Source organism: Pecten maximus, unplaced genomic scaffold (assembly GCF_902652985.1).
Source record: "Pecten maximus unplaced genomic scaffold, xPecMax1.1, whole genome shotgun sequence".
Lineage (NCBI taxonomy): Eukaryota > Metazoa > Mollusca > Bivalvia > Pectinida > Pectinidae > Pecten > Pecten maximus.
In genome coordinates, this window is record NW_022979205.1 from 1 (window position 1) to 23,401 (window position 23,401).

The 23,401-nt window shown below is 35.5% G+C and overlaps 1 protein-coding gene across 1 annotated transcript in view; it reads right to left on the bottom strand.

Annotated features, from left to right (window-relative positions):
- Window positions 1-173: 173 nt before the first annotated feature.
- LOC117318334 (importin-4-like) overlaps window positions 174-23,401 on the bottom strand; it is a gene marked incomplete at its 3' end in the record, with an annotated part of 39,900 nt that continues 16,672 nt past the window's right edge. Inside the window, 15 exon segments of the mRNA XM_033873335.1 lie at window positions 174-337; window positions 1,988-2,065; window positions 2,295-2,410; window positions 3,523-3,634; window positions 6,351-6,474; window positions 6,885-7,001; window positions 9,615-9,728; window positions 10,155-10,293; window positions 10,738-10,846; window positions 11,577-11,686; window positions 12,031-12,084; window positions 16,544-16,690; window positions 17,442-17,525; window positions 20,563-20,664; window positions 21,054-21,119. Coding sequence (XP_033729226.1) covers window positions 174-337; window positions 1,988-2,065; window positions 2,295-2,410; window positions 3,523-3,634; window positions 6,351-6,474; window positions 6,885-7,001; window positions 9,615-9,728; window positions 10,155-10,293; window positions 10,738-10,846; window positions 11,577-11,686; window positions 12,031-12,084; window positions 16,544-16,690; window positions 17,442-17,525; window positions 20,563-20,664; window positions 21,054-21,119 — 1,636 coding nt within the window.

A 23,401-nucleotide genomic window follows, 5' to 3' on the forward strand; every position in this document is an offset into this window, starting at 1 on the left:
GTCAACACTTTATGCTCATACTTTTCAATGCAATCACTTCTGTCGCTTTCATCAGCCAAATTACACATGAACTGAATTTAGAACCATTTGTACACAATTCCGAGATAAACTATTAAAGACGCACACTCTAAACATTAAGATTCTGTTGCAGACATCCCTAAGTTGCAGCCTACCTGTCTGAGTTTCCGGTGTTGGAGAGTCTGTGTTGGCCTTGTGGACACAGATACACATCTGTCCAAGGGCTGCGGAGGCAGAACGCTTAACGCCCTGGGCAGGATAGTCCATCATATCCAATACTTCCTTGAAACTCTTCTCTAGGTATGGAAAGAATATTGACCTGCAAAGTAAATTTTCATGATATCTTTAACTGTTCAAAAGTTATGCCCATGGTAATATTGTATTTAGAATTTAGCAAGGAATTAAAGCCAGTCCTAATACAAATTGGTCCAAGTCATTTGTCACAATGACCAAATGACATAGCACTACACTTCCTTTGTGGTGATAAAGATCTAATACAGCAAAATTCATTAACCCTTTGCCACATGTAAGCTCCTCTGGACGCCTTTACCCCTTGCCACATGTAAGCGCTTCTCGACGCCTCTGCATTATCTCCATGTAAGCGCTTCTCGACGCCTCTACGTTATCTCAATGTAAGCGCCTCTCGACGCCATGCCGGTTCGGTAAACTTAAGACATGGAAAATCCCGTGATTGAAAGCGACACCTATCTGGAAATCCCTGATACTATTTTAAGAAGATATCAATGCACCGACCAATCAGATTTGTACACGTCATTCATACGAAAGTTTTTGAACAAATTAACCTAGAAAGTGTGAGTCATGAGTGTAGAAAAGTGTGACAACAACGAGGCGTAATGGCGGCTGTGGCTACGATTTTGCGCGACATTTTTGACGACGATGATGATAATTTAGAGTTCGATGGCTTTGGACCTGAATACATTGAGTCAGATAGTGATCTTAACGATGTTCTAAATGAACTGTCAACAGATAACGAGTCTGAAAATGAGGACGAACGGCAACTAGTTGTACCGCCGCCATTAGGTAATGTTGACCGAGATTTTTCGCCGATCACAGTAAATGATTTTGTTAGGGAAACGGGGCCAGTACTTCCAGAAACTTTTGATATTGATACTGCAATTCCCATTGATTATTTCTACCTTTTCTTCAATGAGAATCAGTTTTCCACCATAACTACGCTCGCTGGCATTTGAAAAACGAAGGTAGATTTGACCCAAAATGGTCGGATACACATTCCTTCGTCGCGACATCGGATATAAAATATTCTAGGCTTAAGCCTGAACTGTTGAAATATTCTTGTGAAAACTTTGAAAATTCAGTTTGTTTCATTTGGGAGTTAATGTTGAATCATTTCATGTACAGGAATTCAATGAATTATAAATTACATTGTCAAAATATTTTGAAATTTGTCTGTTCTGTTTGTATACAGCTGATTTCGTAGTTATGTGTTGTTGGTTTTATAAAGAAAATAGCACAGAATTAAAATTTTAGAAATTCTGAACATAATTGTAACTTACTAAAAATGTCTAAAACAACTATTTCACTTTCAAAATTAGGTTTAGAAAAATTAATCAAAACAAAGCTTAATTTCTCAAAAACTGCCATTGAGATGGTGTATGTATATTTCAGTCAGCGCAATAATGTTGCATTGCAACAATGTATCTTTGAACTATCAGCACAGAGTGCTGAAGTGTTATAACCTGCATGTGGCAAAGGGTTAAGATATCTTCAATGCTTTTAAAGTAATTGTCATGTATAGTAAAGGATCAGGGGGAATCTATAATTGAAATTTAAGAAAGACCCTTTAATAGCTCCTCAAGTAGTGATGACAAGAATTGTTGAGGAACAAACTTTAGACAAAAGATTTACCACAATGAAATATATGATAGAATTTTAATAATTTTACATTCATTAATAAAATGCCTCTCTGCTACACAAAATGTAGACATACCCTGAATTGGCAGCCAGCTCTCCTAGAGCACAGCAGGTGTCTTCTTTCTCATCAACAAAGGCATTCTCTACACTGATCCTGTCAACAAAGAGTATTGAAGGTATTGCAATAGAAACACACAGAAAGTCAAAAATATGTTATTTAATATGCATCCACAGTGAAATGAGACTTCCATTGTCATGTTTTTTTTTTGTTTTTTGTTTTGATGAATCAAGAAACCAGAATCAAAACTGATTGACTATGTTTCCCATTAACTGTATTAGTGTATGGACTTAGGGGTAAAGAATCGGGTGACGAGTTAGTATACCCTTCTATATGCTGTTCGTCATCTTCTTCGTCATCTTCTTGAGATATGTCCTCCTCCTCACCGAAGTCTTCCTCATTAAATAAGCTCACTTGTTCTTCCGCTGTCTTCACATGTGCCTGAAACATTTTCAGATATTCCTGAAATGTTTCTCTCTGTCTTAATTATACCAATTAGTCACTAAACAGGCCAATTACCATACTGCTACTTGTAAATACAGAAAGATCTAGTGCCATGATTTTTGGGTTATTAGTGAGGCTGGGCTGAATTTACTGCATTAACATTTCCAGAAACTAATGATTCCATGTGGTGGTACTGTTAAATAGGCCAAGCAGCATGATTAGTTTGACAAAAGTGTATATGGTCTGTTTTGTTAAGATGTTAGTACACTTAAACCAAACTCAGTCTGACTAAGTCTCAACATTTGTGGACCGAAGAACATTTTATTTCAGTTATACTGCTTATTCTGTCAGTCTTCATAACAACTTAATAGCTGCCATAAAATATATCTGACCTATACATGGTAAACACATGCCCTAAAAACTCAGCTGATTTTCATTGACAATGACCACATTCAGGCTTATTTTTAGGAAAAGTTTATTTTCAAATGAGGCATATTTTCAAGTGACTTTTGCTCATAAGAAACTACAGGCTTATTTACAAGATAGGTTTATGTTGAGGTTGGCATGTCTTTATGAAGTTATTATGGGAAACAATTCACTATAGTTTATTTTGTTTAATATGATGAAATATGATAAATCCAGAACTCCTTCAATCCTTGAAGAATCACTTATCTACATACAGGATGTTGAACATTTTATTTTCTATTTTCAGGAAAGGCTTGTTATTTTTAAACAAGGTGTATTTTACTTTTGCTTGTAAGAAACTACAGGCTTATTTTCAAGAGAGGCTTATTTCAGTTTGCCAGTGGACCAAAAAGGACCCGATAAGGACCTAGGTGGAAAACCACAACCTTTATGTACTGCGTTCATGTCCCTTCAAGGAGAGGGGTCCCAGCCTGTAGACCCGACAAATAAAGGCCCCTCTTCCAAAGACTTCATCCGTAAAATAGAAGATGTTGAACCCAAAGGAACCACACAAGAGCTTGAAATGTTGTCATGTAAATATGACTTGTATTTGTTTATATAATTACACAAAATTAAAATACATAGATAAAGTGTACAAGAATATGTGATTATCAAGTAAAATGTAAAGCAACATTAGTACTTACCTTTACGCCTTCTGTAGACTTCAGAGAACCAAGCATATGTGTAATGAGATTTTCTAGGTAAGGCCCAATATCACCTTTCATGATGGAGGACAGTGATGCAAACAGCCCATACCTGTCGACAGTAGTGAAAATAATTACAAATCAAATTATGAATTTTCAAAAAACCTGATCTATCATTAAGCTTATTCCTTTAAAATAATGTGTTGATCTGTGTTTTACTGAAACATAAATGTAACTTCCTAAAATGTTTTTGATATGTGTTTGCGTTGACCAATAACAGAAAAGGTTATGTTATATGCCTCAGCCATTTTATGGCTAGGAGATACAAGAGGCCCATGGGGCCTGTATCGCTCACCTGGTTGGATTTGACCAAATGTCAAAATAATGTTCATGTTCAATTCCTTTTGTTTGTTAACCTCAAACAATGCTATTTATGGTTATAGCGTGGGGATCCCAACTGCTTCAAAGAAATAATGAAGTCCAGACTCTCTGAGTTTACAACATGCATTTATAACTTTATGACTAGTAGTGATTTAAAGGAATTACCTCTATTTCCCATATGGGGCCCCGCCCCTTTTGCCCCTCGGGGGTCAGAGTCACCATTTATGCAAAATCTGTTCCCCTTCCCCCAAGAATGTTTCTTACCAAATTGGGTTCAAATCCATTCATAACTTTATGACTAGTAGCGATTTTAAGGAATTACCTCTATTTCCCCATTAGGCCCCGCCCCTTTGGCCCCTTGGGGGTCAGAGTCACCATTTATGCAAAATCTGTTCCCCTTTCCTAAAGGATGTTTCTGACCAAATTGGGTTCAAATCCATTCATAACTTTATGACTAGTAGCGATTTTAAGGAATTACCTCTATTTCCCCATTAGGCCCCGCCCCTTTGGCCCCTTGGGGGTCAGAGTCACCATTTATGCAAAATCTGTTCCCCTTCCCCAAAGAATGCTTCTGACTAAATTGGGTTCAAATCCATTCATAACTTTATGACAAGTAGCGATTTGAAGGAATTACCTCTATTTCCCTATTAGGCCCCGCCCCTTTGACCCCTTGGGGGTCAGAGTCACCATTTATGCAAAATCTGTTCCCCTTCCCCCAATGATGTTTTTGATCAAATTCGGTTCAAATCTTTTCATAATTTTATGACTAGTAGCGATTTAAAGATATTACCTCTGTTTCCCATTAGGCCCCGCCCCTTTGGTCCTTTGGGGGTCAGAGTAACCATTTATGCAAAATCTGTTCCCCTTCCCCAAAGAATGCTTCTGACTAAATTGGGTTCAAATCCATTCATAACTTTATGACAAGTAGCGATTTGAAGGAATTACCTCTATTTCCCTATTAGGCCCCGCCCCTTTGGCCCCTTGGGGGTCAGAGTCACCATTTATGCAAAATCTATTCCCCATCCCCAAAGGATGTTTCTGACCAAATTGGGTTTAAATCCATTCATAACTTTATGACTAGTAGCGATTTAAAGGAATTACCTCTATTTCCCATATGGGGCCCCGCCCCTTTGGCCCCTTGGTGGTCAAAGTCACCATTTATGCAAAATCTGTTCCCCTTCCCCAAAGAATGCTTCTGACTAAATTGGGTTCAAATCCATTCATAACTTTATGACAAGTAGCGATTTGAAGGAATTACCTCTATTTCCCTATTAGGCCCCGCCCCTTTGGCCCCTTGGGGGTCAGAGTCACCATTTATGCAAAATCTATTCCCCATCCCCAAAGGATGTTTCTGACCAAATTGGGTTTAAATCCATTCATAACTTTATGACTAGTAGCGATTTAAAGGAATTGCCTCAATTTCCCCTATTGGGCCCCGCCCCTCAGGCCCCTGTGGGGTCAGAGTCACCATTTATGCAAAATCTGTTCCCCTTTCCTAAAGGATGTTTCTGACCAAATTGGGTTCAAATCCATTCATAACTTTATGACTAGTAGCGATTTGAAGGAATTACCTCTATTTCCCTATTAGGCCCCGCCCCTTTGGCCCCTTGGGGGTCAGAGTCACCATTTATGCAAAATCTGTTCCCCTTCCCCAAAGGATGTTTCTGACCAAATTGGGTTCAAATCCATTCATAACTTTATGACTAGTAGCGATTTAAAGGAATTGCCTCAATTTCCCCTATTGGGCCCCGCCCCTCAGGCCCCTGTGGGGTCAGAGTCACCATTTATGCAAAATCTGTTCCCCTTTCCCAAAGGATGTTTCTGACCAAATTGGGTTCAAATCCATTCATAACTTTATGACTAGTAGCGATTTGAAGGAATTACCTCTATTTCCCTATTAGGCCCCGCCCCTTTGGCCCCTTGGGGGTCAGAGTCACCATTTATGCAAAATCTGTTCCCCTTCCCCAAAGGATGTTTCTGACCAAATTGGGTTCAAATCCATTCATAACTTTATGACTAGTAGCGATTTGAAGGAATTACCTCTATTTCCCTATTAGGCCCCGCCCCTTTGGCCCCTTGGGGGTCAGAGTCACCATTTATGCAAAATCTGTTCCCCTTTCCCAAAGGATGTTTCTGACCAAATTGGGTTCAAATCCATTCATAACTTTATGACTAGTAGCGATTTAAAGGAATTGCCTCAATTTCCCCTATTGGGCCCCGCCCCTCAGGCCCCTTGGGGGTCAGAGTCACCATTTATGCAAAATCTGATCCCCTTCTGCCAAGGATGTTTCTGACCAAATTTGGTCAAAATCCAATAAGAACTTTTTGACTAGTAGCGATTTGAAGCAAATGTTGACGGACGGACGGACGACGGACGGACGACGGACGCTGCACCATGGCATAAGCTCACCGGACCTTCGGTCCAGGTGAGCTAAAAAACTACTAACACGCATCTGCGAAGGTCAGGATCATCGACTGTGTGTAGGAGATTCAAGCCAAGCTGTGCACACTCCTTAGTCAACGGAAGAAAGGTCTCCAGTCCTACTCCCCGAGCCAACACTCCAAGGGTGTCTATCAAGGGAAGAGAATAAATAATTAAAGACTTGGTAAAAAGGTTTTTTTCTTCTTAACTTCTTAACATAACAATTGAAATATGTTTCCTATAAAGTATTGACAACAAAAAATGTTATTTTAAATAACAAAGACATCAAAAACAAACATCACCTGAAATATAAGTCTTACGTTAGAAACAGAAATTAGCTTTTTACCTTACCTTAACAAACAGAAATAAGCCATTAAGTTTTATCTTACTTAAACAGAAATATGCACTAAGCTTTTTATCTTACCTAACAAACAACAGAAATAAGCCTTAAAGTTTTTATCTTACCTTAACAAACAGAAATAAGCAATACCTATAATTTTGATTAAATACGCAGAAATAAACATAGATATTTATCTTTTACATTAACAAAGAGCCTTACCTAAAGTCTGTATCTGTAACTTTCTCATCTCCTCATCCTCTCCAGCCATGAGATAGCTTTTGAATTGCTCAATGATAACAGGAAAGTAGGGCTTCATACCTTCCTTTGCTGCATTGACTGTGGATAGATTGTGATAGTGTTACGTCAGTGAAATATATATCCATATAAATGCTTTTTTTTAAACACATTTTATTGTCATAAAAACACGGACAATTAGGATTGCCAACTAAGTATTGCCCTATAAATGCTGCAAAAATAGGACAAACTAATTTGCGGAAAAATGGACCCAAATGCAAAGCTTAACCAAAACATCAGCCTACAAAGGGCCTGTTTCCAGTAATGTTAATTCTCCATAGGAGCCTGCCCCCGTATAATTTCTTATCTAGCTCAACTACAGTTTTTTTCTTTTCAGAAGAATAATTTTACACCTTTCCGACACCCAGATTTCATAATGTCAGTGAAAATGTATTTTTATAAAGTTGTCATTTTGAGCATCAAAGACATAAGGTCGTAAATAAAAGAAGGTTATCTCGAAATTGTAATTCGCAACATAGTATAAATTTCTTTTGATAAATATTTCCAAAACATCGTGTTTATTCATAAAACATAAAACTAAAATGTTCTCGGATGAAAATGCACTTGCAGAGACACAATTATGAAGAAAAATGCTATAAAATTGCAATTTTCTCCCGTTATATAGTTTTGGATGCAAATTTCCATCACAAAATCGGATAGAGTACCAAAAATCAGCTAATTCCATGTGGTGGAACGTTCTCATATCGCCGCCTGAATGTGGTTGTAAATTGAAAGAAAATTCAAAATGAGTTAATTTTTGACTGCATTGCAAAGTGCATGAATAATGAAGACGAATGGTGCAAGTTTTATGGTCGTGCGATAAAAAATGACGTAGAAATGGCACTTTGTAAAATGTTTGTTTTCCGCCAAAATTCAAATTTTCCCCAAAATGCACTTAATTACCCTCTGCTCCAAAATCTTTACATACACAGATATTATATTTGGCACAGTGATAGCATGTACGGATGCCTACAAACTTGATTGCTTTTCAATGACCTTGACCTTCATTCAACGTCACAGAGGTCAAATGATCAAAAATCGAAAATTTCAAATTCTCTTTCAAACGGTTAATTTTTATTGTATATTTAAGAAAACGTTTGTTTGAAGATGTTTGCAACGTTTCCAGGTCAAAACGTCAACTTTATCTCAGAAAAAATACATAGGAAAACATTTAACTGCCAAAATTAAATATTATCCTACAATTACACTTGAAATGTTTTTCCTCCAATACTCTGACACCAACATACTTGATAATTGGCACATATAAAGCATTAATGACTGGCTACAAAAGGTATCCACATATTTGACCTTGACCTTCGAAGTTCAAGGTCACAGAGAGGGTTGAAAGTCAATTGATCGGTTAAAGAAGAGAAGCAAGGAGAAATCGTAGGTAAAACGTACAAAAGCGTTCGTCAGAACGAGAACATGTCTGCAATCATTTTCTAGTTGGAATTCCTGTGTTTTTATCTTGATCTAGTTTTGTTTGTTGTTCTGTCTATTTGTCAGCCAATGTCTTCAACCACGGGGACTTGTGAAGTAGCCATCTTGGATTTTTTTTATGAAAAAGTGTTTCTCTCACTTTTTTTCATATCTGTGTACATATTCTCAACATACCGAACAAATACTCTCATGTTTTTGTTAATTATCTAAAGAAAGTGGAAAATCGGCAATTCAACCATAGGCTAATTCAACCCAAGATTTGAAAATGTTCAACCACTTACATATTTATGATTTTTCCTCTCATCAATAGCATATTACGTACTGTTTAATAAGATAAAAATTGGTTTGCATCCAACGCCCATAAAAGGGTGTATTCTCTAAAAAACACTGTTTTTGTGTCTAAAATGTTATCATCGAAAATGGCATTTTTGAGATTGTTTCTTCCATAAAACAGCCAAATGGCGCGATGGAAACATGATTTCTTGTCACAATCATGCCATGAACATATTCTTTACGGTGACCATCATTTGATTAGATTTTCATTAATATTTTACATAACATGCACATTTTATCAACATTTAGACAGCTTCTGAAAGGTACAACTTTGAGGAGCCATAAAAAACAAACCAAGTGACCTAAATCTTTATACTTTATAGATTTGTGACCACAACGGCATGGGCAATGCACCACCAACAGGAAATTTGAATCAGAGAAGGGGCCATTTTGGAAACAGGCCCTTTATGCTAAAAACTGTGATTTTAAAACATGTCGGAAATTTAAAACAGTTAATCTGTTAACAACTTTTACTCCATGATAAAATGATCGGTCTACAATTTTTTAAGAGGATTGTCAAAAACTGACTGATGTGATCTCTGTGCTGCTATGACATGTGGACTAAAGCAAAGGCATGAGTCCACATGTCATAGCAGATACAAAATGTATAGTGTATCTTTCAACATGTAGGGACTTTTTGACATTAAAGATGTATTGTACCTGACAATAAATCTGCTTCAGAGTCTACATCTTTATACAGAATGCTTGTTAAAGATAAGTTCATATTTGAAACAAAGGCTTAATTTACAATGTGTTGTACCTGTCAATAAATTAGCTAGTTGTACCTGTCAATAAATTAGTTAAGTTTTTATACAGAATTCTTGTTCATCATAGAAAAGTGCATGCATGGAACAAAGGCTGGAGAGATGTAGGGCTACTGACCAGTGGCTCCTAGGGCACTTATTGCCAGTTCCTTTGGTCGGTTGGTGGGCGAGGTCTGGAGAACATTGATCAGGTGCTCCATTAATGTAGCTAAGTAAGGCAGAATGTCTTTACCTATAATAACACAATGGTACAATGTTACCTATAATAACACAATGTTACAATTTTACCTATAATAACACAATGTTCTGATAAGTGAGACACAATGTATCTAGACTACAACTACAGGTTAAGTCATGAAACATGAATATTACAAAATCTTCGCAAGATTTTTCCTGAAAAATTTAAATTACCAAAATCAGTACATTCCACTTTTTCAAAGGCAACATTATTTACATTCATAAATCTCCTATCAGATCCATGTCCGAGGTATAAAGCAGTTAACATCAATAACAATATTACCATTTTAACTTAACAAATAACAATATTACCATTTTAACTAAACACTTAATTTTCAGTGAGTAAACAAGTTAGAAATAACATTTTATAAACTTAATCATTCTTTTTGTTGTCTTGACTTTTCATAAAGTGACAACTAACCAAGGTTTTCACAGAACATTTCTAAAGCGTAGTAGCTTTTGGTCAGGCCCTTGGGATTTTTATCAGCCTCCTTTGTTGCTCGGCCAAGGTATTCAAACAGCAGGGGAAGTAACTCTGAGGCAAATTTGCTGATATCCGGCTGAAAGCAAGAGAAATGGGGAATATTTGAGAAAGAGACTTGAACAGTAATTCTGTGGCCACCTTTGTTAATAAGCAACTTTAGTTATACAGGGTCCAGGTAATACAGTGATTAGTTGATGAAGACTTCAGTATAAGGCAGGGTCAAATTTATACACTGTCCAGCCAGTTAATACCTGGTTTAGTTGATGCAGAGTTAACAGTTTAGTCAATACATGGTTTATTAAATAAAGGTTTCACTTCATACAAGGTCCAGTTTGTACAGGGTTCAGTGTATATAAGGTCTTAAAGTTTATACAGTGTCAAGTCTATATAAAGGTCCAGTTTATAAAGAGCTCATATGATACAGTATCAATAGCATCTGGATCTGTTTTAAACTTAGTTTATATATGTGTCTGTACTGAGGCAAAATATTTCAACCTTTACAATATCAAAATATTCTTACCTGTAGATGTTCTGAAAATTGTCCAAGAGCAAAAAGCGCAGAATTCCTAACCTGTGGTTCTGGATCATTCAGACCCTTGACAACACACTGTAATACTGCCTGTAAGTGTCTGAAAATATCACAGGTACTCAATTATCATCTCAAAATATCAGGGGTACTCAATATCCATCTCAAAATAACACAGGTACTCAATATCAATCTCAAAATATCACAGGTACTCAATATCCATCTCAAAATATCACAGGTACTCTATATCCATCTCAAAATATCACAGGTACTCAATATCCATCTCAAAATATCACAGGTACTCAATATCCATCTCAAAATATCACAGGTACTAAACATCCATCTCATATACAATAGTTATCCTGTAATAAGCATAGAGGGCCAATAAATAAAATCATACTTAAGTAGGGGCTGTGCTTATTGCAAGACAATGAAATAACATTTGGTAGTATTTTACCAGACATTGGCTTATTGCTGGATCACTACCAACACATATGTTTTTCCTACACTTGAATCTTGGATCAGTACATCTGTTACTAACTCTACTGTACAAATACAATTTTTCTACACTTGAATCTTGGATTGGTGCATCAGTTACTAACTCAACTGTACACATACATTTTTTCTACACTTGAATCTTGGATAAATACATCTCTTACTCACTGAAATGTTTCTAAAATCTTTTTAATACCACAAACTAACCTAATGATTTCATTACATGAATGTTTTATCTGAAAATATTTCAAACGAAACCAGATTAATTGAAAATTTTATAAACAGATTGCAGGTTTTTATACATAATTATACAGCTATGGACATATGGTAAAACTAACTTATTAGTGATGTAGTCAGCACAACCTTCTGCTACTACAGCCAGAGCAAGGTACGCAGCACGACGATGCGAAGCTGTCTCACTCAAAACTGCAGGCTCTACGATCTTCATCTGGAGGGATATACAAATCATTTTCCTATAAACAATACATCTCCCCAAAAATAATCATTTTGCTTATTTTCCTGTATTTCATTATTGGATGTCATACTAGATTATAACAAAATCAACTTTCAAGTCTCTATAAACTTTTTTTCATTTATCATCTTAATACAAATTAAACAATTAGATAATCAAACAATAATTCCAAATATAAAGGTATCAAATGAGTCTTCACTAAACATTTTAAAACCACCTTCAATATTTTCAAATTACATCACTTTTTTTAAATTATTTGTTTATTCTGTTCAAAATGTTAGAGAATATTAACATTTTTTTGAGGTTGTAACATTACTCACCATGTTAGGAATGAATTTGTCAGGAGGAAGATGGAGAGCCATTGTATCGATCACCTGTTAAACCAAGTTAATCAGGTAATCAAACATAATGATGGTTCATAATAAAGACTTTGCTTGACAAAAATATGGTTTATAAGGAATTGGCTTGACAAAAAAAAAAGTTATTTTATATGTAGTGTTGTACGCAGAAACGATTTCAATTAAGGATTGAATCTTGATTTGGTCGATTTCATGGGGTCATGAATGGAGTTGCTCTTGAGACAAATTTAATGAACTGCGAAGCAGTTCATGTTGAATATCTCTCAAGAGCAACTCAATTCATGACCCCATGAAATCGACCAAATCAAGATTCAATTCTTATATTTCAATTGTTTTTTTTTTTTCGAATAAAAAAGGCGGTCTAGATATTAATGTCTCGAAGCTTGTGCAAGTCCAAATGCGGAAAAGTCCGAGGAGTTCCGGATTGTGCATGTCTAGTCGGTCGAGTAAAATAGTCCGCAATTTTAGGATAAAAAACAGCATTATTTTGTCAAAATAGAAGTATCTAGCATATCTGGTCTTTCATAAAATACAAGAATACATTATAAATTTGATAATTTTAATAATTAATCCATGTTTATAACAACAATGTAGAAAAAGTGAAATCGTTCCGCGGAAGGATTTTAACCATGTATTCATACGCACCGATCAGTGTTAATCTGGTCAAATTCATGAGCAAATGAAACAGATTAAGTTTGGTAGTTTCATAGAGTCCAACTTGAGTAGAAATTGAAATATTTACAATTGTTTCCAATTCTCAATTCTATGTAAATCATCCAGGGGACCCAGCAATTTTGGAGTTACCACGAGTTAAATTTAATTAAAAGACAGAATGAATGCATCACTTCATTTTACCAAGCAACCAAATCAACATTTAGGCAGATTTTAAAATTATAATGGGTTTCATATCAAATCTCTCATCTCCTTCTCAATCTATCTATCTTTCTCTCTCACTCTCTCTCTCAGCTATCATGTATCTATATCTATATGAATATTTTTCATCTTTTTTAAAGAACTTATATTACCATAATGATCATAGTCAGTCCTGTTATTTGATCTTAACATTTATTAATTGCTATTATATCAGTAAACTAATTAGTATAACACATTTGTAAATCACATATGTAGGGAAATGGCTTCAAATAAGAGCGTACTTTTGTTGCCAAATCCCTGAACTTAAATTGTTGTATATATTGACCCATATATTGTAAACATTTTGGTAATAAAATACTGTTTAAACCAACCAAATCAACAAAAGCTCTGTGAGTGGGAGCATGATATACCGGTCACTGGAAAAGCTATCGCAGGAAAATGAAGCGTGGTTGATGGGTGATTATAAACCCCTAATATATGTTGAACATAATTGCTTCTTGTTGTATTGAAAAAAATCTTAGAAGAATTGAATAAGAAATAGAAAATATCTGTCATTTTCTACATAATGCCCATATTTGGCAATTAAAGGGGCATAACTCTGGTAAAAATAATCACAAAATTCCGTAAACCAAACCTGTTTGAGCTATTGTGGGATAGAATATTTGTAGCAAGTTTCATATTAATCTGTTGATAAAGGTAAGAAAGTGCTAACAAAGAATTGTTAATGACTGGCCTTACCGGAGAAAATACTCAGGTCATTGTGTATGATTCTAACTGTTTTTCTATAATTTATTTATCTCAAGCAGATGTCTTCAAACGTATAAAAGCATGAATCATAATACTAAATAACAAAAAAATACTTCACGGAAGGAAAAAGATTGTCTAGTGTGTTGTTTGTGTTTGGGAAGAATCATTTCCGGCCCAATCATGAACTCATTGGGATCTATCATAGAAATACCGTAAATATTCGCATATAGTGCACACTTTTTTCAAAAATTGACAAGTGAAAAAGACCACTGCACACTATAGGCAAGTACAAGCTAATGAAATGTGATTTGAGATCGTTTCCTTCCACAGCAGGATTTTGATTTAATACTTATATATATATATATATAACATATAAAGCATTAAGAAAGTAATAGTTAACAAATAATCAAAGAAATGAATACAGTCGAACCTGTCTATAAAGGACACCTAAGGGACAAGGCAAAAGTGTCCTTTATAGAGAGGTTCAACGAGTTATGTCCCTTATAAAGGAAGAAACAAACCAAAGTCTGTTCATAGTACACTATATGTCTCCTGATTTATTATATCTAAACACTTAAACAAATGAATAAAAGACAAATAATTAAAGATAAATGCTTAATTAATTAATTTTCAATCATTCATCTGACACAAAAATTAGAGCTGATATTTTTAATAATTTATATTAAGCCTATTGTTTCTAAAAAAATCTTCCCAATATCATAATTTACTGAATATCTATTCAGACAAATACTCAACATAGTAAAAAATGTAAAGATAATTCTTATCATAGTAAAACAATTTTCATTAATCCTCAATATTTTGGAAAATAAATATGCTTGAAATATCTTTTCTATTACAAAATTAACTCTTTATAAATGAAAGTGCATTTTCCTCTGATAATTATAATCCCTCAGCATTTATTTGAGACCTATTTTCTGAAATCCATGTTGGGATTTGATTTAATAAATACCGTTTTCTGGTTCAGTCAATTAGTATAGTGTATACAAAGACACTCGGAACTCTTCAGCAGTTCTTCATATGTTACGTAGTCATATTCCGAGGAGTTCCGAGTGTGAGAAAATGGCGGCTGACAACCATGTGCTGTCAGATTTGCGTACGGTTGATTTTGTAAGTAAAACAATTATGACAAACATAACTATTGCTTTGTCCCTCTTTTGTTGGTATTGGTAATGATTTAATTACCACCTGACCATTCTTGTTGTCTAGGCTATGGTTGAATGGCTAAGCTTAGCTGTCACCGGTGAGGTTGAGTAAACAAACACCTCTGCCGATGGCGATCGGTCACTCTCTTGTAATTACTGCCCATTGTTACAGCAACTTACAGGTAACAGGACAATTAGTGACTGATGAAGTGGCCTCCTAAGTTAGCATTGCTGCCAGGGGAATTGAGTAATTAAGGCTCTGCTTGTTATTTAGAAACGTTTTACACACAAATATCAACACAGCTATGGTTTCACGTGTCCGTTATACGGAATTTTAAACAACTTTACGGACAAAAATAAGTGTCCGCTGTCCGCATTAGGAAGGTGTCCGCTATATACATGATATTTATATAGTGATTTTCATTGGGGATTCCTGGAAGTGTCCGTTATGGACAGGTGTCCGCTATATAAGGGTGTCCGCTATTACAAGTTTGACTGTAGTTATTTTGATGTTTAATTCCTTGAAATTGTGTATTTATCAGCAATTTCTTGGATTTATCTAAGTGGATCGTGAGCCACATGTTCCATACACATACGATCTCACTTGAGCATGTTCCCGTATTCAGGTCCAAAACGATGTATAAAATCTCAATTAACATCAAACAAAACTTGAGATGATATAGCAGTACTTAGTTATTTCATACTTCTAAATTAATCACCTTATAAATCCAGAGTGTTGCCAGAAACTGATAACGTTCAACTTGTTTATTTACGGAAGCTGTAACAGCACGCATGTGCAATTAGGCAAGGGTAACACTAATGCCTTGATCTCGTGCGGCAGTAAAATACGATCCGACTGTGAAAACTACCGGGGTACTCTTATTTATCGTATGCACTGTAAATTTATCCATTACACATGTTTATTTCATTGTTATAAAAGTTGTGACCAGCACGACGACAGCAGACTTGTTTCCGTACTGTACACAAAATGGCGGCCTGTGTTACATTACGTAGCTATACTCAGCTTACTAGTCAATCTTGTTATAATTGAGCTTAATTAGCTTTGTATATATCATGGACAAATACCACAAAAGATCATACTTGCGTGAAAATCACAAGGTAATTGAGGGTAGGATTAATTATTTTGTTTGTACAACATCGTAGATGGGACCGCTCCAAATTTGCAAGCTGACTAGGCCTGTCGCGGTATAATGTAAACAACCTGTCAATCCAATGTGTCAAATCTGACTGGTAATTCAAATTAAATGGGGTAAATAAGCTTTCATAAATTACAAATTTCTATCATCTTATGCTTTAGAATTCATCTACCGCGCAGTTGAATATTGAACAAAAAATTGTTCATTTAAATTTTTTTTTTTTTTGAAAATGAACCTCAAAAATGTACCTGCGCACTATACGCGAGTGCGCACTATACCCGATTATTTACGGTAAGCGATATTTTGATTCCACAAAAGTTCCGAATGAATTTGTTATTGGGGAATGTCTCCGAGCAGAGCAATTGGTTGCTGTGTTCCACAGCATCTAATCAAGACATATTTTTCTTTATTGATATATTTTTAGTTCCAGTACTCTAGACATTTTGCCACTTTTTTCTAATTCAAAGAGCGTAGAAGTCACCAAAATCTTATATTAAATGAATTCTCAACCGACAGATGTCTCATGACACTTACCTGGGGGCCATAAACAGATGGCTTCTGTGCCTCTACTTCATCTACAACTTCATCATCATCATCTTCTTCATCGTCCTCTGTTCCAGCACACATCACAGGGAAAACCACATTTAACACAGGGTCTACTAGCTTCTGTTTCAGGAAAGCCTACAAATTATCAACACATTTCTTCTGATGTTGTAACTTCTGTTTCAAGAAAGCCTACAAATTATCAACACATTTCTTCTGATATTGTAACTTATTTCAGAAAAGTTTACAAATTATCAACACTTTCCAACTGACATTGTAACTTCTGTTTCAGGAAAGGCTACAAATTATCACACATTCCTTCAGATATTGTAACTTCTGTTTCAGGAAAGTCCACAAATTATCAACACTTTCCTTCTGACATCGTAGCTGATTCAGGAATAAACTAATCTATACATCCACAATGATATCGTAACTTTCTTTTTCGGGTACACCAAATTATTCTCATACAAAAACTTTCTACATGAGCAAATATTCCTGATTATGTTATTCTCTAAATACCCGTAGAATTTCCAAATTTTGAATTTTCAACATTATACATGCATAAATTCAGTTGAGGGCTATCCAGTAAAATATATATTCCATAACACTATATGCAAGGTGTTCATGGAACTGGTTTGTATTGTTCAACAGCCTATCAACAGCTATGATCATTTACGGATGGTGGGCATGGGTAAAAATGAGTCTTATGACCAGTATATGGTATTGACGTAATTAAATCATTCCTTTCCACTCTGTTGATATTTTTCTGGAACAACCATGAGAAGAAAAAGGTTTTCTTGTCATAAGGAAACAGCAAGTGTACATGTTAGTCCATGATTCCTAGAAGAATCAATGAATTCACTAACTATCTTAGAAAAAAAACAGTTACCTTCTTCTTGAGCTTGACAAATGAGGCTATGAAAGACATAGCCTTGACTCGTACACTGTCGCCCAGGGCAGATGTTCCGGCAACCTGAAATATGATGATTTCTTCAAACTACAACCTCATTGTCTAAATGTGCTACTGAATATAACTAAACCAAGACCTCAGTATCCAAAAAGCCATCTCTGATATGCGTTAGTGATCACCTTCTTGGACTTCAATGCAGATAAAACTTCCTAAGAAAGAGTCTAAATAGGTTTGAATGTAAAATATATTGAATTTTTTGGAAGTGACATTTCAAACAAAATACACACATTGTATTTTCATTTTGAAAGGGTGTACATAGTTTGAAATAATCAAACAATTCCAAATATAGGTATTAAATGAGTCAACACTGCACATTTCAAAACCATCTTCAATATTTGTAAGTTAAGTCATTTATTACTTATTTGTTTCTTTCTCCTTTCCCCCCAAAAATCTTAGAGATGGCTGACATTTTTTATGTTGCCATATCACTATATAAACCAGGTTTGGAATATCTGAAATTTTCACATTTTCAGGAATGGTTTCATTTCAAACATATTTTACATACATTTGTTTTTTTTTAATTTTAACAAGATGTATGCCTTCACTAAAAGCACTTTCAAGAAAGAACAAGAGGCCCAGGGGCCTTAACGGTCATCTGACTCTAAATTAAAAACCTGATATAATTGTAGTATGTATTCTCTGTAGCAAGTATATAGTGGCGCCGTTTGCCATGGTGGCCATCTTGGATTTCTGACCGACCCAATAAATAACAACACTTGGTAAGGACCATCTCAGGATCATTTCTGGTTACAGTTACAGCTGAATTCCATTGGGGGAATTTGAGAAGAAGTTTAAAATAGTCAAGTCAATGATTTTACAAGGCGGAAAAATATTAACACTTTGTTGGCACTCCTTCCTTAAAATCCTCACCAATTTCCAACTCAATGGCACCAGTGGAACTGGAGAAGAAGTTTAAAATGTTTTTTCAAGATGGTTGCCATGGTGGCCATCTTGTATTTCAGACCAACCCGAAAAATAACAACACTTGGTCGGCATCATCTCAGGATCATTTCAGGCAAGTTTCAGCCCAATAGCACTGGTGGAACTGGAGAAGAAGTTTAAAATGTGTTTTTCAAGATGGCGGATATGGCGGCCATCTTGGATTTCAGACCAACCCAAAAAATAACAACACTTGGTCGGGATCATATCAGGATCATTTCAGGCAAGTTTCAGCTTAATAGCACTGGTGGAACTTGAGAAGAAGTTTAAAATGTGTTTTTCAAGATGGCGGCTATGGCGGCCATCTTGGATTTCAGACCAACCCAAAAAATAACAACACTTGGTCAGGACCATTTCAGGATCATTTCTGGCAAGTTTCAGCTCAATAGAACTGGTGGAACTTGAGAAGAAGTTTAAAATGTGTTTTTCAAGATGGCGGCTATGGCGGCCATCTTGGATTTCAGACCAACCCAAAAAATAACAACACTTGGTCGGCATCATATCAGGATCATTTCAGGCAAGTTTCAGCCCAATAGCACTGGTGGAACTGGAGAAGAAGTTTAAAATGTGTTTTTCAAGATGGCGGCTATGGCGGCCATCTTGGATTTCGGACTGACCCGAAAAATAACAACACTTTGTCAGGATCATATCAGGATCATTTCAGGCAAGTTTCAGTTTAATAGCACTGGTGGAACTGGAGAAGAAGTTTAAAATGTGTTTTTCAAGATGGCGGCCACGGCAGCCATCTTGGATTTTGGACCGACCCGAAAAATAACAACACTTGGTCGGCATCATCTCAGGATCATTTCTGGCAAGTTTCAGCCCAATAGCACTGGTGGAACTGGAGAAGAAGTTTAAAATGTGTTTTTCAAGATAGCGGATATGGCGGCCATCTTGGATTTCAGACCAACCCAAAAAATAACAACACTTGGTCGGGATCATATCAGGATCATTTCAGGCAAGTTTCAGCTTAATAGCACTGGTGGAACTTGAGAAGAAGTTTAAAATGTGTTTTTCAAGATGGCGGCTATGGCGGCCATCTTGGATTTCAGACCAACCCAAAAAATAACAACACTTGGTCAGGACCATTTCAGGATCATTTCTGGCAAGTTTCAGCTCAATAGAACTGGTGGAACTTGAGAAGAAGTTTAAAATGTGTTTTTCAAGATGGCGGCTATGGCGGCCATCTTGGATTTCAGACCAACCCAAAAAATAACAACACTTGGTAGGCATCATCTCAGGATCATTTCAGGCAAGTTTCAGCCCAATAGCACTGGTGGAACTGGAGAAGAAGTTTAAAATGTGTTTTTCAAGATGGCGGCTATGGCGGCCATCTTGGATTTCGGACTGACCCGAAAAATAACAACACTTTGTCAGGATCATATCAGGATCATTTCAGGCAAGTTTCAGTTTAATAGCACTGGTGGAACTGGAGAAGAAGTTTAAAATGTGTTTTTCAAGATGGCGGCCATGGCAGCCATCTTGGATTTTGGACCGACCCGAAAAATAACAACACTTGGTCGGCATCATATCAGGATCATTTCAGGCAAATTTCAGCCCAATAGCACTGGTGGAACTTGAGAAGAAGTTTAAAATGTGTTTTTCAAGATGGCGGCTATGGCGGCCATCTTGGATTTCGGACCGACCCGAAAAATAACAACACTTGGTCAGGACCATCTCAGGATCATTTCAGGCAAGTTTCAGCTCAATAGCACTGGTGGAACATGAGAAGATTTTTAAAATGTGTTTTCAAAATGGCGGCTATGGCGGCCATCTTGGATTTCGGACCTACACGAAAAATAACAACACTTGGTCAGGACCATCTCAGGATCATTTCAGGCAAGTTTCAGCTCAATCCCACTGGTGGAACTTGAGAAGAAGTTTGAAATGTGAAAAGTTTACGCACGACGCACGGCGCACGACGACGGACGAAGCATGATGACTATAGGTCATCCTGACCCTTCGGGTCAGATGACCTAAAAATAGTGTAAATGTAAGTAATTTGTGTTCCTAATTCTGCTATTGGAGGAGAAACATGTTCCCACTGACTGTGCCAAGGTGGATTTTGTAAAATTGAATAACTTATTTCTCATGTACATACCTCTAGAGAGAAATCAACCACGGTTTTCATGTGAGGCACTATGATGTTCACTTCACACTCCAACATCTCGTCAAATACCTCTAACACTTCACACGCTTTCTCCTGTAAAAACACAACACCTTCAGGGTCAAAATGAACTTTGAACTTAAATATAAAACTGCATGTGTCATAGATAAAGTCCACTAAGCTTTGAAAAGATCAGTCAGAAACTGAGTGAAAAGACACATGGACAAGAATAAAATGCAAAAAGGAAAATAACTCTTTTTTTTTTTGGAAATTTCTTGATTCAAATGCCGTTGAGGAAAGCAAATCTACAAATCATGATTATAAAGCATATCAACTAAGTTTAGAGATAAGTTAAATATGGGGAGAGGAGATCTTTGAGAAAAAACAAGGTTTACAATAGAAAGGCATACAGGTGAAAATACCAGGATGTACCATATCAGAATTCCTTTTTCATTTCAATAATTATTTAACACTGTATGACTCACCTCATCTTGTGGTATAAGAATTTTTGCAAACTCCAAAATTCTTGGAATCATACCTTGAACATATTTCTGTAAAAAGAATTAAAAGCTTGTTTTAGTGTCAAATTGTTAAAGGGGCGGTAGGGGTTTCAGATATGTGTTACAAAGAAATATCACAGATAGTTCCCAGATTCATAAGTTACACTTCAACAACAACATTTTTACATAGCTAATATTTTTTGTACTTCTTAAACTTCTGGATAAGTACATGAAGTAGACTTCTGCTCAAGTTTAGAAAAATATCTTTTCAAGGTATTAATCAAAGGGCCAAAGGCCCTGAGAAACGTCAGGGTCTGAGGTCATAAAATAAAAAATTTAAAATTGAATTTATAGTTAGACAGCTACATTTGTATTAGATGAAATGTCTTAATCTGGTTATTCCTATTATATATATATTAAAGAAAACATGTATGATTAACATATTAATCTGCTGAAAAGTTTCCAATAGCTGAGTATAGTTCTTTCTCTGACCTAATTATTTAATGTTTGTGGAAGATTATTGATATACATGTACTTCTGAATCAGTAAAGCTGCTTGTAAACTTGAAAAAATCAAAGTACTGGAAGTACTGTAAACGAACATTATTGTTTAATGCAAAATCAGTAATCTTCTAAGTTTAAAGTCGATAAATTTACTGATATTGGTTTAGGAATTAATTGCAAATTATTTGAAATGTTTGCAGCTGTTCTGATATGATTGAACACATGCATTTTTCTGTAAGGTCCTGATTGAAATTGGAAGTTTATTGATCTATCTTGGATGGATGAAAATAAAATATGTCTTCTTTCTTTCGGGAAGCCATCATCAGTTATAATACAACCAGGACTCTGTGACCTTATTGATGCCAACTTCTAATATGCACTAAATTTAGGCTAGTTCCATCGTTAGTTTAGCATATTTCAACTTAATATGATGAAACACACATAAAGAATTACTGAAAACCAAAACCAGAGCTACTAATCAAGGCCCGGATTAGGAATGTATCCTATTGAAACTGTACTCAAGCATGTATGGTACTTCAAAACAAAAAACTTGACTCCTTTTGTTCATGAATCATTTGATGTTAATCAATCTGTATATGAGAAGATATACTTCTGGTATAATTACAGTATTGTACACAATGTGATAAAGAATAACAACCATATAAAGACTATCTTCATCAAATAATTCAGCAAACAGGAAAAGAAAACTTCAAGCTTCATTTTCAACTTCAAACTGATAAAGGTTACAGTCCATTCGATGGGATGACGCATTCCCTATTTATTGTCCCTTTCCAATGTTGACCATCCAATCATAGTGAACCACACACAGTTCAGCAATGTAATTGCACAAATCACATCCTTTATGTGGAGAGAACAGTTTTCGGGGTGTTATAAGATTCCATAACTGTATGCAAATTTGTGAATCATTCCATATCTATATCTATATATATACCGTTCGTGTATATATTTACACATATCAAAACTGGAATGACACAGGAGATTTGCAAGTTTAAGTTCACCATCAGTCATGGGAGGTTTACGTAAAATGTTATATTTACCGGGGTAATTAGTAATTTTGATTATATATTTATCAAGCTCTATTCTGTACTTTCTACCAGTGCTTATATTAGAGAATGGACACAATTATATGTTCTCCAATGTCAAAATTAATCATATGTAAAATATTAGGGGTTTATTTGACCGAGACGTATTTAAAATGTTTGTAATCATTCGCCATTCGAGGCCTGATTGCCGTCATATTTGAATTACCAAAATGGACCTGAAATCAGTATTTAAAAAAAAAGAATGATATGTGACTTGAATATTTCATAAAAATAATTTAATACATCGTTTATTCACTTCATTCAGATCTTCAGACACCGCATAATTTGTGAAGTCATATATAGAAATATATGAACCATTTTTGTTATTGATTTATAGTTCACACAAGTAAGCACTAGATGTAAGCAGTATGTATATGTACCGCTATCTACCGGCATGACTGAGTACAGTATATTACACTCGCTTTGTGGATATTGACAGTATAACATATATTTACATACTAATTCAATTTTAGAATTGTAACTGAAATCTTGTAACAGCATGGCACAAATAGTCATCTGAACATTTGTTGTATATTGAAAAAATATTTAAGGTAAATATTAACTCATTTGCTTGACTTAAATTTTCAGTTTATCAATTCATCGATTACTCTGTGTTTGAAGTATGGTGTAGTGAGAATTTCAAGTCTTGATTATGACTTGATGAAAATTCTAAATTAACAAATTATTAAAATGAATTTGTTTGAAAAATAACACAAGTTCCACAGCA